At 42.5% G+C, this 16965-nt stretch overlaps 1 protein-coding gene across 1 annotated transcript in view; it reads left to right on the top strand.

Annotated features, from left to right (window-relative positions):
- The window catches only part of TG (thyroglobulin), a 213670-nt gene that overhangs the window by 52297 nt on the left and 144408 nt on the right, over positions 1-16965 (top strand). Inside the window, exons 20-22 of the mRNA XM_059723466.1 lie at positions 756-980; positions 9146-9295; positions 11513-11683. Coding sequence (XP_059579449.1) covers positions 756-980; positions 9146-9295; positions 11513-11683 — 546 coding nt within the window. The remainder of the gene's footprint in view (positions 1-755; positions 981-9145; positions 9296-11512; positions 11684-16965) is intronic.

Below are 16965 nucleotides of genomic sequence, written 5' to 3'. Positions count from 1 at the left end.
CTAGGACAGAGTTGTCCTAGAGCTCAAGAACCTTGCCTGCCTGTGTCCTTAGACTAACACAGCTACAACCAAAAACCCATGCAATACTATAGCACGCGTACAATAATATATGGCAGAGAGCAGGGTAGACTTGCACCTTATAGACTAACCAAAGTAGATTATATACATATAGCACGTGCACACACGCTTTCTCTCGTGTGTGTGTGTGTACACACATATGCACATAAATATTTGTATAGCACAAGTTTTCATGGCCTGAAGCTTGCTTCATCAGATGCTGTGAAAGAAAGGAGTGTGCGCAAAGTAATATATAAAAAGGAGATAAATTTGAATGCAAAGGCAGGAGAGAAAGGAGGGTGGTGGGGGCAGTGCTGGGGGGAGGCAAACAAGCAAGCAGTAAACCCCCCCGAAGCAAAGGGATCACAAAAACTAACTCAGGTAAGAAAAAACAGTGCCCACTGAAACAAGAGGTACAGATAATCAGATTTAGCCTGTCCCTGAACTATCTGAAATTCATCTTATTCTAACTTTTCTCCTAATCCTGATGCAGGGTTTACAATATGAATTTAGTCATATGAAACCTATGATCTACCCATCAGGCTGAGGCCCCACTGTGGTAGTGGCTGTCCGTGCACGTTGGGTGTGTAATCTGGATGTACCTGTACCTTTAGTCTGAAGATTATCAGTCTCGTGTTAATTTTTTTCCCAGTTGGAACCATTTTCAAAACTCTCAGTTTTATTTCTTTTCACTTCAGAAAACACAATTGTTGGTGACAACCTCATTGGGCGCTTTGTAAAACTGATCAAGAGTGGCGGCTTTCTTCTACACTTGGACTCCAAGCAATTCCCAGCAGCTACTTCCATTAGTTTCCTCCGAGATGAAGATTTTGACCTATCTCCCAGTGTCCAGCTTGGCTGCAGGAGTGGATTCCGAAGAAGTTCATCACCTGGGACAGCAATCTCAAATTCCCAAGGATGTGGTATGTTTTCTGTCAGCTTTTCCTCCTACGCTACAATACTTGCTAAGAGGTAGAAAATTAACAACAAACTTTCCTTGACACAGTTTACCAGGTGATACATGGGAAGGAGAATATGAATGAGAGCAGTGGTAGGAACTGTTCCTATGCTCCTCACTTGAGGATGCTGTTACACACGGCCAGGTGGATGAAATGAGATTCTGCACGTGCTTCTCAGATGTTGTATGGAATCTGCTGAAGTAAGAAGTAAAAAGATCTTTATAATTGGAAGCTCAGCTGGGACCTGAGCATCAGCCCAGACTCTTTCTGGTTTGTGCATCATCTCCAGCAATAAAGATTTTGCAGTGGTATTACAGCATTTCTGATGATGATGCAGGAACCAGACTGGAAACCAGATTGCTCTCCCTGGCTGCAGAATTGCCAGGAACTGTTGGATTTTGTATCCTTGGACAAAGCCTGAGGCAGCTGGATGAGGTATTAGGAGATGCAAATGGAAGCTGTCTTGGTAATGATCAGTACAAAATCTCATTGGAGGTCTGCCCCATTCTTCAGCCCCTCTTGCACGTCTTCTTCCCTGTAATAAACTGCCTCCGCATCCAGATTCTTGGAACTGCTCCCAGTCCCCAGAGAAAGACTCGCACTAATTAGATTCTCTTCTTCAGAATGACTTCTGCCACCCTCCCCCAGTGCTCCCGCAACTCTGCCGGCTCTCACTGGCTGTCCATGGCCCCAGCCTCTCCCAATTAGACAGGAATTTCTCCCAGCTAGCCATTTCAGAAGTGCTGGGATTGCTTGGGTCTGAGTGCAGGAGTGGGAGAGGAGCTCAGTCAACTTTCTAATGGGCTGAGAAAACCTTAGTGTGAGCAAATGTTGACATGTTCTTGTTAACTCTGAAAACTATCAAAGGTCCTGATACTGGATGAGTTTATATGAAGACCCTCTGGTTTACCATACTGAGCATTCAAACCGCTGCCATTGTGGTGGAGGGGAAATTTCTCCCCTGTTTGGCTTATTGCAGGGGATAACAAGTAGCACTCATGTTGATGCCAGTATAGTCAAGCAATCTGATGTCACTATGACTTCAATGTTGTGTACTGAGAGCTCTTTCTTAGCATCGGCGAGGGACTGCCGGCAGTGCCTATAAACTAGTTTGGTTACTGTACTGTGCTATCTGCAGCAGCACAGAGTCCAGCAGGGGCTTAATTAGTGAGTATCCAGTTTCTTAGGGGGATATTGCAGCAGGGATGTGTCTATGCTGATCTCTACTTCTTTAGACTTAAGTCACCCCTCCTTACAACTAAAGGTCCTCCTCAGAAATTGTCAGTTCTTAGCTTTCACTTAATTTTTGGCTATAAAAAATAGACCCATTCTTCTGTTGCAAAGAACTCAAAAAGAGCACAGCAGGTCAGGGTGTTTTGAACATTGTGAATTCCTATTTGAAATCTCGGGGTTTACCTTGAGAATCCTGTTTGCACACCTAGCAGTGCTAACATTTGTGTATGCCAACGGCACCCCTGAAAAGAGCTCAAGACACGCCAGGGTGCTGTGACACCCTGGTTCAGAATTACTAGTCTACACTGTGCTACAGCTACATTAGCAAGTGAAATGCATACATAACCACAGTGACTGATCCCTGTGCAGATGGCCAGCACAAAGCTTATGCACTGCCTTAAATCCCTCTATTTTCAGTGGTTTGAAGTGGTGAACAAGGAAGAAATTCACCTACAGGTAGTTCACATGCAGAGTGGGCTGGTGCCGTCCTTCCACAGTCATTTGTCCAACCTCAGCCATGGTCTGCTTTGATTTCATGGTAGTCTGGTGCAAGTGACCTCAGTTGGTGTCTGAGCACAGAGAATAAAAAGCAGTTGTGCCATTGTTTTCCCACACTAGATAACACTGATAATATCTTTACTTAGTTTCACTCTCATATTCTTCTGTTTAATGTTTTTTTATTAAAAAACTCAAATCCTAATTCCTTATGATACCCACTTGGTTGCTGGGCTGAAGAAACAAGCTGAATTTTTACATTGTTTTTCAGTCATAAACATACTGTGACCCTTTGATCCATTTTGTATGTTAAGAAGGAGGAAAAAGCAGACAATAAAAATAAGTAACAGGGCATTGCCAGATGTGAAGGGCTGAAGCTCCTACCTTACTGTCGCTCAGAATACTAGCAAAATAGTTTATCTTGGTTGTTTTAAATGCTGTGGGAATTTAATGCTGCCAAAAGGTGCTTGGATGAAAGCCCTGCTGTCTGAAGTCTAAAAGTCTGTCTGTGCTTGAAAGTCAGATTTTTTTTACCATCCTGTAATTGTTAAAATGATACAGCTCTCAAATGTGGACATAGCTATATTGCTTTAAACTTCTGTAGCTTTTTCTGTAACAGAAAGGGCATAAATTAGACTGTTGTTACTGGGCTTGTATAGACATGCAGCAAGGCTGCTCTGACATACTGTAAATCCAGCACACTGGAGCAGACTCCATTAATCAAATCTGCTGGAGCACAGAAATTAACATGTTCCAGCAGCCTCCAGCATCATGTGTATCAGCATCCCCATGCTGAAAACTGGTGGTAGGGTATTTTAAACTAAAGCTCGTTTGATGAACTTTAGTTCAAAGCACCCTGCCACCATTTTTCAGCGTGAGGATGCTGATGCACATGATGCTCGGGCGCTTGTAATTAGTGTGGCTCGCTAATTGAAGTGCTCCCCTGCATCCCAGGGCACATTTATAAGTGCCCCCTGTGTCTGCATTAGGAGTTATACTGGGCTAACTGCTTTGGTAACAATTCGACTCTTAAATAAAATTGATGTACTGATATGAAAAAGGAATGGGTGCATCTTCGCTAAGATAAAGGCACGGTTCTGAACTCATGGGCACTTAGAATGAAAGGGCTGTGAGCTAGCAGCAGCTTACCTCTGTTTACCTGCTGCCACGTTACAACTACAAAATGCCTTATCTTTGCTAGGAGTGTACCTCATGTTAGTTATCACGTATTGGTTAACATGGGGTGCACACAGAAGTAACAAGTGAAGCATTTCAAATGGCCAAGTAGACGCATGTATATGCCTTTTCCAGTGTTGTAAAAGAGTCTCTCTTGAAACAAGCCACTATTTTGAAGTGTTTCACTTTTTGTAACTTGTGCACAGAGATTTTGTCTGAATTGCTGTTCCTTTGCTGCTGGAGCCAAGCTAGACCTGGAGATGGCCTCCTGGAGTTGGAGCCAGCCTTATCATCACCCAGCTGCCAACTCCCAGATTCCCCCCCAAGCCAGGCCTTTCAAGTCCAATCCTCTCTAGAGGAGAGGTGCAGAGGATTTGGTGCCCTGCCTAGACTCTGAGTTTTCCCTTCCCTTCTACCTCTCCTCCCTGTGGGGTGGAGCCGGAGCTGCCTGCTGCCTCCTCTTGCTGTCCAGAGCCATGATTGCATGCGATGCAGCACTTCTGAAAAGTTCCAGCCAGGGGATGCCACAGGGGCTGCATGTGTGTCCTAAGGTTGAACAATACCCTTTTGATGCATGTCCAAGCCAGTCTCACTTGGCAGTGTTTCAAATTACTTCTCTCTGCACCCATGGACTTAAGGATTGCATCATTTTTTCAAGTAAAGGCAAGGCATTAGAGGCTAATAGGCACACTTTGCAAGCATTTGTTTCCAGCTATAAATGTTTGTGGTTTACACAAGGGTAATCTCTAAGACAAACCACTTGTTGCTTTAAACAAACACTGGGAGGGTGGTCCACTCTTTCCATCACGCTAACTATCTCACATTAATCGCCAGTTAATTCACTCCTGTTAAAAATGAACGGAGACAGGAGCCAAGATCTGACTTAGCAGTGGCTGGGTGGTCACCCCATTGACACACATCAGGATGTGCACAGTGTAAAATGGCATTTTCCAAATGTTTGCTGTTATTTCCAATTTAGCTATTTTCAGCTGCGCTCAGTCCTAGCTCCTTCTTGAGCTGGCTGCTACTTAGGGCTTCTTTCCGCAAGGCCTCCTCCCATCCTTCCAGCAATGATCCCGATGAGTACTTGTGAACCCCCCCGGCCTGTTTGTCCTTGTCAGTCAGCAAAACTGTTTCATATCTTTAAACAACGTGATAAAGAGCATGATCTCATCATAGGCAGCAGCAGTATAAGGTAGTAATAAGAAATGGACTAGAAAACCCCTCATATAGTTTTCATGGAGCATCCAACATATAGTTGCAACTTTTAATAACTGGTGCTGCAAACTGTATTCCCCTAACCATCTCTATATCCCAATGTATTGCAGTGCTAATTAAACAATTCGTTGTTATTCAGTAACATTTTTTTGTCAACTTTTGTGGACTGGACTTTATACAGCCATCTTACAAAGCCTACCAAATGACATCATCAGAAATACATTATGCGTTGCTCTTTCAGCTAGCTTCTACACTAAATGGAATTAGTTTGAATGGCTTCTATTGTAATTAGTAGTGGGGAGGAAGGATGGTGCAGTGGCAAAGGTGTTAGCCTAGAGTCTGCCCAGCAACTGCTATCCCATGCAACCTTGAATAAGTCACTTAGTCTCCCTCTATGGGACCTATGTTTGTCATTGGTTCCTCAAAATTACTTGTGATCTGGAGTTCCTCTAACACCATTGACACTAATGTGGTGTTGGCACAGGGAACGTGGAGTGAATGAGTGTATTGGAAAGTGTTTTTCCTCAAAGACGTACCTTGGGGAAAGTCAGTTTATCCACATAAAAATAGGGTAATGACACTAATTTATTACATAGAGTTCTTTTGAGGGGAACAAAACACCATGTTGGACCAGGTTTGCAGCCTTTACTAATGCGAGCCCTCAGTAGATTTACCTTTACATGGTAGGCAGAACTAGAGTGAGAGACAATTGCCTTTGTTCTTTTTCCTTTCCTGTCTTGGTTCATTTTTGAGCTACAAAATATTTTTCCAGACTGAGCTTATTTATTTGATTACTTGTGTTCTTTCCCTTGTCCAATGACATTTTCCCCTTGCTGGAGAGTGGTTTGGATAGCTGTTAATGACAGCCAGCCATTCTGGTGGTCTCAGCAATGTGTTGTGCTTTGCGTATTCCTTTTAGAGACATAATCTCTGCAGCAATCTGCCTTTCCACCTCTGTTGTGGTTTTCTTTTGGTCATCTGTTGCTTCAGGTTTGAGTTCATGACAGTGCTATAACAGTGTGTTTTCCTGGCTGGAAGACAGCTATTCCTTTGCTAGTGTTTGCTATATGCTAGTTTACTCCTCTCTACATTTCTTTGTTTGATCATTACATTGAGTGACTTAAGTATGCATTGTGTTTTATGCACATTGTGAGGTCTGGGGGTGCCTATACACATGCTCTGATGCGTTCTGCTTAGAACATGTCGGAGCAGACTTGATCAATTGAGTCTGCTGGACAGCGTTTCCTCTAAGTCGAGCGATGGGTGCGACTGCGCCCGCGCGCTCATGCCGCGCTGCCAGGTGTGCCTGTGCACGCCACGCAGCTTAGTGGGAACGCTGCTGCTGGAGCGTTCAAACCGGAATCTCATGTATTCAGCGTCTTGCACATTTGAAAATGGTGGTGGGAGCACTTTCGCTGAGGCTCAGCAAGCAGGCTTTTATGTTGTTTAAATGCAGATGCCAGGAGAAATCTCTTGCGTAGGCAAAGGTGCTAGGGACACGCAAATGCATCTAGCAAGTGGCTTTGTGCACTTGGAAAAAGTTTTTAAATTCAGGAGAAGAATCAGAAGTCTTTAATGAGGATTGTTTATGAGAGATCCTTGTATGTAATGTGAGTTTATGCTAGTTCCCCTTGTCCTTTGGAGCATTCTGTAATTTGTCTTGGAATTACGTCGAACAGAGAAGAGCCCGATCCAAAAATAAGCGCTCAATTCACAAGTGAGTTTGTACGTCAAACCTGCTTTTGTAGTCAGTTTAACCCTAACTCTTTTATCTCCCAATTTTGAGGATCTGAGCACCAGGATGGTATGTTACACACTTAAAGGAGCTTTCCTCCAGCTGTTATCCATAGTCTTTCCCTCGCATCCCATCCCCAGTTCTTCTCTAAGTGGAACTTGATTTCTCATCCCTGACGATTGTTCCGTAGTGGTCTGGTCCTGGGGGGGAAGGTTGGTGGGTCCCGTACTTTGGCCTGAGCACTGCTGGGTGTGGGTCAAATTTGTTCTCCTCCAATAAGACACTCAGAGCCTGGGCCTGCATGCTGAGAAATCTGTGCCGCTTGTACATGAGAATCTTAGCTGGAGAGGAGCTGGAACAAGACCAGATTTCAAACCCCATAAACAGAAATGTTGAATCCAAGCCATTTAGGGTTGTCCAATTTTAAGGGTATGGAATTTGGGTCCAGCTCTGTAACTTCCAGACTGGTTAATTTATGTAAATTTATGTCTTGAAAGACACTGTTACAACAATTTAATGTAATCTTCTGTAATGCATAATGCAGGTGGTAATGTTCCAGCTCCAAATCCTTGCACTGACATCACCTGTGGTTGAATTAGGACCTATATTTTGGAAACCACCCAGTCACGATAACTTCATCTTTGCAACTTTCCCCCCTGCACCATTTCCCCTCCTTACCAAAAGCAAGAAGCAAAGAAAGGCAACAAGTGCAGAGGCAAGATGTTTATATGTGTAGGATGTAAGGCTCTAGGAGAAGAGAGAAGAGTGCTCTGAAAAGCTTGTTTTCTCTTTATAAGCTTTATGCACTTCAATGCATCTCTTCCTTATCCCTTGTTTTCTGCCCTCCAATAGTTCACATATTCTTTGTTTCATCAGTAAGGAAAATATCATCTCTTCTGCTGAGCTTCTTTGGAATCGGTATCTGCATCTGTTGGAAACCCTCTTAAAAATGGAATATATGGTTTGGTATTTTGGACAGATATACTTGAGAAATGAGTGTCCTGTCTCCTCCAGAATTTTGTGGTTTCTCAATTGGTTTTAGATATGTGCTGTGCCTACTGTGGTTGCTTTGTTGCCTATTTGGAAATAATCCTCTCATCCCACCACTGTCTGTGACCCCAGGCTCTCTCGCTGCAACATGACAAATGTGGTGAGGAATGGAGGAGGATGGTCATTTTCAGACTATCTATCATTCTAGTTTATCATCATTGAAGCATTCCAGTAAGTTAAACTAATTTACACTGCAGTGTTTTGGCTGATCAGATATAAACACAACATTTTCACCCTATGGGTTTGTAATGGTAATGGCCAGGTTTCCACAAGAGTTACTCTTTGGTACAAGCTGAAGTAGTTGCCAATGTACCAGGAAAGAGAAGAGGTGAAATTTTACACGTTGTCATTGTTCCAAAATACACATTTGATCATTTTTGAAGGAAATCTGCATCTGGAAGGCAGCTGTGAAATTGCATGTAAACATACTGTCCTGTAAATGTATCTGGGTCTCATCTGTACTGGTGATGCTGGTCTGAATGACCCAAAAGGAAAATCGTCTTACGTGACTAGTGAGAAGACAATGAATCATCTTTGTAACACACAGCATGTCAGCTGGAAATGTTGCTCTTGGTTTGTTCTGAAATGCTGAACTCGGAGAGGTATTATTAGCCTATAGGGAGAAATCTGTTTGTTTTCCAGTTGTCATGTATACGATTAGTTTTCTTTAATCCAACATTTGCTGTCCTGCTTGGACCTACCTACCTGTGATTTCATTACCAGACATTTGGGATGGAAACATTACCGCATGATGTCCTTCCGCTAGGTAGCCTCTGAGTTTCTATTAAAATGAATTTTCATTTTTCGGTCGGAAGCTAGTGTTGAATTTCATGGTCTGCCCCCACAGTGGAGTGCTCTTGTTGCAAAACAATGAGATCCACAAAAGTCACGCTTGGTTTGGCCTGCATGTGGATTTGGCCAGAGTACAATATACTTTGATTTGAGAGCCTCCTTTACCCTCATCTGAATTAAGAGCGTGGCTGACGCTCTCTACTTAATGGAGGGTTCCAGTAAATATTTTAAATGGAACAAAAACCTTTCCTAGAAACACGCATGCATGTTAAGGTCTTGTTCCAAAGTCATCCAGAGCCAATGGAAAGATCCACCAGATTGGTTTCATTAATGGGTTTTATTTGAATACATATGCATATGGATGTCCGTAGACATAGTAAGTCTATAGACATAGTATTCCATAGACATAATAAGTCTATTTCCTTTCCAGTTGTCTGTCCGCCGGGAAGCTACTTCCAGAATGGCGAATGCACTCCATGTCCTCACGGGTCCTATCAGTCGCAGACTGGAAGTCCCTCCTGCATCAAGTGTCCCTTGGGCAAAACTACCGTCTCCACTGGAGCTTTCACAGCTGATCACTGTAAGTGCTACAACCATTCGACTGAAGACTGACTTTTTGTACCTGTTGCGAGCCTTGAAAGCAGTAGTTTTCAATGTTTTAAGTCAGGGCCACCTTGCGTAACATTTTTGTATTTGGCAGCCCCCCCGAGTTGAAAAACCACTGTTTGTGTTGCCTCAGCTGACCTCACTGCTTCTCAACCCAGGCATAGTCACTTGTGGCATCCCCACCACCAGGTAAAAATGCCCCACATGCATTGTGCGCAGCCCACACTTGCTTAAGGCCTATGTGATGAGCCTAAGACAGGGAGACACAGCTCTTCCTGGTCCGGCGCCATATACGTCTCCTGGAAACAGAGATGCAAGGCAGTTTCATCTGACCGTGGAGGCAGCATGGCAACCTGGAAATAGATGTCTCTGCTGCTAGTGTGGTTGCCCTGTGAAACTGTCCCTCATGCCTCTGTTTCCAGGAGGTATATGTGGGACTGGAGTGGATAGGGCTGCAGCAGGAGCTGGTGTTCTTGCCTGCATTAGGGTTATTAGATGAACCCAATGAGGCGGGCATGCCGGTTCTGCTGCAGTTGCTTCCCAGTTCAACACGTGGGGAAGTTGGACCTAGTGGCACCAGCATTTATCCCCAGGCTGCCTCTGCCACCATGGTATGAAACTGCTCTATGTACCTCGGTTTTCTGGAGGCACATTGGATAGGTGCCAACTTTTATTTTTCCCTGGCGGCAGGGTCAAAAATACTTTCCAAGTAGTGATAAAATCAGCTTTACTCCCAGACACATGTGAGGGTGGAAAAACTTCACAGAGATTTTTCAGAGGAGTCTGGTATTAGATTGGCCTCCTAGATGAACCACTTGCTCAAAACCTTCTCTCGCAAAAGAGTCTATAGATATAGGAAGTGGGGTGTTTAATCCATTCATCCTTTTGGGTAGTACTGTTACCTCAGAGCATAACTCCTTTATATCCAGCCATCAGTTCATTCAAAATTTTGGCTATCCAAGAGGTGACTTGCAGGTTTTGACACGAATGCACAGTGCTTTCCAACTTAGTGGGCACATCTACACGTTCATTAATGTGCCTTAGATACTACACATTTAGTTTAGTACTTCCTTAATAAAGTATTAACTAAATGCGCAGTACCTAAAGTTACTGCACAGTAGCACTGATGCAGTTATTTAGTGATGCTTACTGTGCATTAGCCTTATAACACTGTGCAATAGGCAATTAGTACTGTTTTTGTCATGAAACACAACTGCGCAACATTATTAGGCTAATGTGCAGTAAGTATCTTGTATAGATGCACCCACTGATTTATAATAATGAAAAAAATAAAAGGATTTTAGATATATGGATCTACTTTCCCATAGTACAGTGGGCCAGAGCAAAATTAATGCACTGTTTAACGCCTACTTATGCTATTTTCAGAGGCTTCTGCAGGCCAACAGGTGACTTATACTCTGCATGCATTTGGATTTCTTCTCTTTTCCTGATAGATTTTTCTGCTAGCTGTGTCGTTTCTTAAAAAGTGTTGACAATTCACTTAGCCGGGGGGCCAAGTGAAGAGTGAGATCTTGACTGTCATTTTATATTTCTTCTCTGTGGAGTAGACAGGACTTTTTAATCCTTAAAATTTCCAATTAGCTCTTGGAAAAGCACTTTCAACCAAAAACAAAGTTCTTTACAGTTGAAGAGCAGCAATGAGGGCTTGTTTCTTCAAGAGCAACGGGAAAATAGCAGCAGCAGATTGGTTTAGTGGATCTTATTGTTCCTTACTGCTGCTACTTTCATTAATACAGCATTTCAGTAATACATCATTACAAGGCCTCATTGGACTAGGGACTGCACGTACACTTATGAAAACAGAGTTCCTTTTATGAGGAATTCTCCCCTTTTTGTTGAAAGACCTTACGGGAACCAGAAATCCATCACATACAGATGGTAAGTTCTGGATAGAGATCATTTTTTATCATTTTTTTTTGGCCAAAGCACTTGGCATAATGGAGTCATTAGCCCTTCTAGGCATTTCAGTAATACAAATAACAATAATATGTCATAATAATTTAAAATCTCAGGGCTTCAGTTAAGAAATGCCATCTGTTCAATGCATGTGAGAGCCCCCCTTCCAGGCAGAAAAGGCTCTTTTTCATTCTAGAAGGTCTTTGTCAAGCACATGCACTGGAAGCAAGTGATACAGTAATCCAACTCTTTTCTTTCCATTGACTTGGGACAGGCATCACAGATTGTCAGCAGAACAGGCAGAGTTTACAGTGTGATGAGGAGGGCCAGTATAGACCTTCCCAGCAAGATCCCATCACTAAGAAATCATTCTGTGTTGACAATCTTGGAACGAGGCTGGGCTGGACCGAAACAGATGACCTGCTTACAGATTCTCAATGCCTAGGTAGGCATAGAAAATAATTGCACGTGCTTGATCCCATGCTGGTGGCACTTCATTACATAAAGACTGATGTTTAACAATAGATAGGTCTGCGAAGCTGCAGGAATTCACTTTCCAGTAATGCTTAACTTTTCCTTACTCCACATTCTTCCTTGCTACATTGAAGAAAGGATTTGCTGAAAAGAGAGGTTGATAATGCACTCTTGGAAATAGGTTGATATGCACTCTTGGGTAATTTGACACTTTTTTTTCTATGTTCCAGCTTTGTTCTCAGTGGAGTCATTGCAGTATATGGTAAGGACTAGCAAGAAGGGTGCATAGAGATGGGCTCCATAATATAAGAAATACTCATAGAGATGACCAGAAACTACTGTGATTAACAAATGAATCTATGGTCACTGCTTAGCAACATAATTTGTGCTTGCATTATGTAGTACCTTAGTCTGTAAGTAGCTCAATGTAGGTTGGGGATCCCGACTCCAGCGTGAATAAACTTTTAACCTGTAATGATCTAACCTGTGATGTTAAACAGCAAGAAATTAAAAAATAATAATATTTTTAAAAGCTCATTGCAACTGATGGTTAAGTGCCTGGACACTAATTTACTGCTGCAGCACCCAGAGCAGTAGAACAGGAATCTCATACATGAATGAAGGAAAACAGATGGGTAGGAGACAATCCATTAAAAAAATCTGCAAACAGGATGGGAAAAAGAAGGTTTACAACAATCTAATTGCAGCATATGCAAGCAGATTTTAATGACTACAGGAAATCAACCGTCAAACCATCCAGAACGTGCTTGCAGTGAGTTGGGAAAGCTTCTACCTCCCCCTCATCCAAAGCTGTTGTTTAACCCTGTAATTCAGTGGGGGTAGGGCTTCGTTATGTCATCAGAATACAGTGGGGATCTCTGCTTAAAAAGTGGCAGCATAGCATCATTGATGGGGCAATGTATTTTGAGAGAGGTCTTGCATGCAGTGTCAGACTACGATGAGTGAAGCAAACTGACAGGACAGTCTACAGAGATGGAGTTGTGTGCATGGAGGTTTTATGGTCACAGGATAAGCTATACCAGGGACTTGAACAGGAAATATTGGCCTCCCTCTTCTTGGTGTTTGGGGCATTTCTCTTTACCCAGAAAGGCTGGTTTTCTTTTTTTATTTAATGTGCAAGCCTTGCACATACTTAGACAGGGATCTAGGTGTTGTTACTGCAGATCTTCAAACTCCAGCCAGGAGGGGTCAGTAACCAATATGAAGAACAGTCCCCATGCAATACCACTACAAGAAATCTCTCTGTTTTCATTTCAAAGTCTTGACATTTCAAAATAGAAATAAATCCTTTAAAATGTCAAGATCATTTTCACAAAAACAGTTCAACAGAACTATTTGAAATTTCAACAGTATTTTAAATGTTAAGAGATTTTGAAGTAAAGAAAAAAAGAAAAAATACATATAGCACTACTTACTTTTTCCTCCCTCACCAGTTTTTCTAACTATACCAGCATGTGTTGTTACAACAAAAGCTGTGCAAATCACAGAAGTTGGTATCCAAATCCTCCTTCTCCAAAAGCACTGATTCTTTTCATTTGAATGAACGATAATCTGCTGCTATCAAGATAGGACCTGTAACGCACAGTTCAGTACTGTAGTTATGTTTTCATTCAGTGTCATTCATTTACTGATCAGCTTCTTTAAAAGCAGGGTTTTTTGAATACTTTTGGACTAAAATATCTTTTTGAGCAGAACAAATTTTCCTTTTTTTTTAACGTTTCTAGGAAAAAAAGTAAATACATTTATTTGAAAAAATTGGGAAGTAGATGGTAAGTTTTAAAGAGGGGTGTATGTATATGCACGTGTGCATCGGTTTTTCTCTCAATATTTTACTTTTCCTTTCTTAGTCAGGGAAAGAAAATGGAGAACTCTTCTTAAGAGTTCAATTTAAAACTTTAAAATGTAACTGGATAAAAAAGTTCATTTAATTTTTAATTTTTATGAACAAAATGTTTCTTTCCTTTTTTCATGAAAAGAGCTGTCTGTCTCTCTGCATCTTCCCTGTTCTGGAGGGACCTACTCTTGGAGGGAGAACTTACCTCCCCTCTTTTTAGCCACGCCAGGTTACAACACTTATTTAGCCTGTCTCTTTGAATAGACAGCATTTGACTTATACTCAGGAAGGTTTTGGAATCCTGCTTTAGAAAGGAAGAACGTCCTCCCCCGTATTCCCTATCTTTCAACCCTCTCTGCAGCTGAACTTAAGCAAAATGGTTTTTTGTGCTATATATTTGGCTCACCCGTGTTCTTTCCAAGCAGAAATGACAGTTTTATCAAAAGCACCTGCCGACTCATCTCTGACAACAACAAACATTTGTTTCTGATTAGTGTTGGCTGTTTTGATTTAAGAGGACACATGAGTGTTTTGAAAATGGATCCTGGGCTATCATCTTGTAGTTTTTCTAGAAATTTCTGAGCACAAGATTCTCCTTTTGGATGCCAGCTCCAACCTGGCATGCAGTGGCAATTTGCATCCATCCCTATGCATTATCGTAGGGGCAGAGACCAACCCTGGGTCCATGCTTATACCCCGAGGAGCATCTGGTAACACCTGCCTTCAGCTGCCCTTGGCCAACTGGAGAAAGAGGTCAGGGCAACTGGCTGATGATGCAAAATTAGTGCACCCTTCCCCTACCCATTCAGCCTTTATTGCCAATGCTTTTACAGACACAGGTGGACACTATGGGTCAGAATTCAATGCTACTCCTGATTTACACCATCAGAGGGTCTGTGCCATTTGGTAGTAAACTCAGAGGGAAAGACCTGTTGGTGTCACTACCAGTCCTTCCACAAGGTTCACTTTCTCCAGGCCACAGAGTAACTGGCATCCAAACTGTACCATAATTTAAACCTCTTGGACCTGAAATCTGGCTCCTCCCTGCTACGTGGCCTCAGGGTCTTACTCTTAGCAATATTCCAAGAGAAAATATTTCTTCCTTTCCAACTTTGTGCTCTGTTCAGTTCTTAATGACAATGAATTTGCTCTTTGTGTCTTTGTCCCTGTGTCTTTATAATTGCATCAAAACAAATGAGTAAAACTAGCTAATCGTTACACTTTAAAATTGACCATATCCAATGGTTTATGGTCAGTTTGGTCACTTAGGTGCCTGCACTTAAGCACTGGAATGTCTACATCTTAGGTTGCCTGTGACAGGAGGGTCATCCAGGTTGACCAGGGTTGGGTGTCTAGGGGCCATATAAAAACAGTGGTGTGACCTAAGCACCCTCCACTCCTCTTGTTGAAGCTGGGCCATAGAGTATCAAACTAGACAAGAGCCAGAAGGGGAACAGGCTTTCGTCCGCACCCTAGTGGTAATGGCACCCTGATGAGAGTGGGGGAGACCTGGGTTCTGGAGTTGCATTAGATAATCATTGGTGATAAAACAGAAATAACCTTGGAAGCAGCATCTGGAAATGGGATCCCCCCAAGCCCAAGGAACTGCCTTAACCTGTAGGCTACAAAGTCATTCTTCAGGGACTCATACAATTTGCCAGCCCCAATCTGGATCATAACGACATGGGTGGATGTCAGGCATCCAGGCGATGGAACTGGATTGCTTCTGGGCATTCTCAGAAGGCCACATGTATGTGCCTGGGGCACTTTTCAGCCCAAAACGGAAGCATGGCATGAACTTAAGTGCTTCCTGAGTTTTGTGGCTTACAGAACAGGGTCAGTTTAAATCACTCAGTGGAACTCAAGTTTTTAAATCACTCATTGGGACTAAATTTTGCCTAAGTCCTGCTTAAGCAGCTGCATGCATAACTGGATCTGGCCTTTAAAACATACTGGTTTCTTTTCTTCTATGAACACTATTACTTCATTACCTATTACCAAGTACCTCATTGTATTTTAATATAAGAGAGCAGATTTAGGCTAGATATCAGGGAAAACTTCTTCTTGGTAAGGGTGGCCAAAATTTGGAGTAGGTTTCCAAGGGAGGTGGTGCTCTTCCCTACCTTGGGGGTCTTTAAGAGACACCTGGATAGTTATCTGGCTGGGGTCATCTGACCCCAGCACTCTTTCCTGCCTAGGCAGTGGGTCGAACTCAATGATCTGTTGAGGTCTCTTACGACCCTAGCATCTATGAATCTATGAATTAGATGTATTAATAAATAAAGCTCTGTTATTTCCATAGAGCTTTCCACATTCTGGTTTCCACTACCTCAGAACTTCCCATCTGCTGGGGATGACTTCTGGGATATAGTTTTTAGCAAGATGGCTTAGCAAGTGGTTTGGACCCTGTGTTTCCCTGGGAGAAAAGAAAACAATGCAACTGAATTACTGATGCTGGGCACATAATGACTTTAAACCATACAAAGATGATAGCGAGGTTTTATTTTAGGATTGCATTTTGTTGGAGGAAATTTTTAAAAATGGTGTGTCTCTTCCTTTTTTTTCTTTCCAAAATTTCCCATTTACATATGAGACTAAATTTAGCTTGACTGCAATGAAACCTGAGAAGACTTGAAGGGAAGCTGTCAATGGGTTCATTTCAAAATCTTTTAAAATAGTTTAAAATTGAATTAGTAACTCTGAAAAATGATGAAGTGACAGCTCTATGGTCTCTGGCCATTTATGTATAGAGCAGGGAGTTCCCTGACCTACGTTTGGAGGGAGAACCTAGCTCCCCTCCAATTCATTCTTTACCATCTGTCAACAACAGTCAACAGGGAAGGTGTTTGATAGCGATGGCTCCATGTCCAGCCTAAAGGAGTAATCTGTAGATCAGTTATCCAAGTTTCTGTGGCAAGGTGTGGTTTTAATAGCTCATCTTTTTGAGATGCTATATCATCTAGCAGTGCCTGGTAAGAATCTTAAATAGATGAAAGTCACAGTTGCTCAAGGGTAGTGGGGCCGATCCTCTGTGATTAAAATAGTTTTTAACCTGGGGTATGTTCTTCCTGTTTCTTTCCATCTAATATAGATACTTAATACTTAAAGAGTTCACCCCGGGGTTGGTTGGTTTGTTTTAGTGCTAATGTCAGAACAACTCTGGGTATGTCCCTCATCCTCTTGCTCTGCCTTCAGCACGTCCACTTATGGAAGGACCAGCAATGGTGTTATGGAAGCACCAGCAATGGTGTTAATCTGCATTTCCTGGGTGGGCCTTGGGAAACATGCTCCTCTCATTGCCATTGACCCGTCCCTTGGGCTGTCCATTGCCACAACATCTGTGTGCACATGAGCAAAAGAATGCCCAGGGGTTGTCTCTTCAATACTGTATAGGGAGC

The sequence above is a fragment of the Alligator mississippiensis genome, chromosome 3 (assembly GCF_030867095.1).
Source record: "Alligator mississippiensis isolate rAllMis1 chromosome 3, rAllMis1, whole genome shotgun sequence".
NCBI lineage: Eukaryota > Metazoa > Chordata > Crocodylia > Alligatoridae > Alligator > Alligator mississippiensis.
Note: the sequence above shows the minus strand (reverse complement) of the source record. Positions and strands in the feature narration are given on the sequence as shown.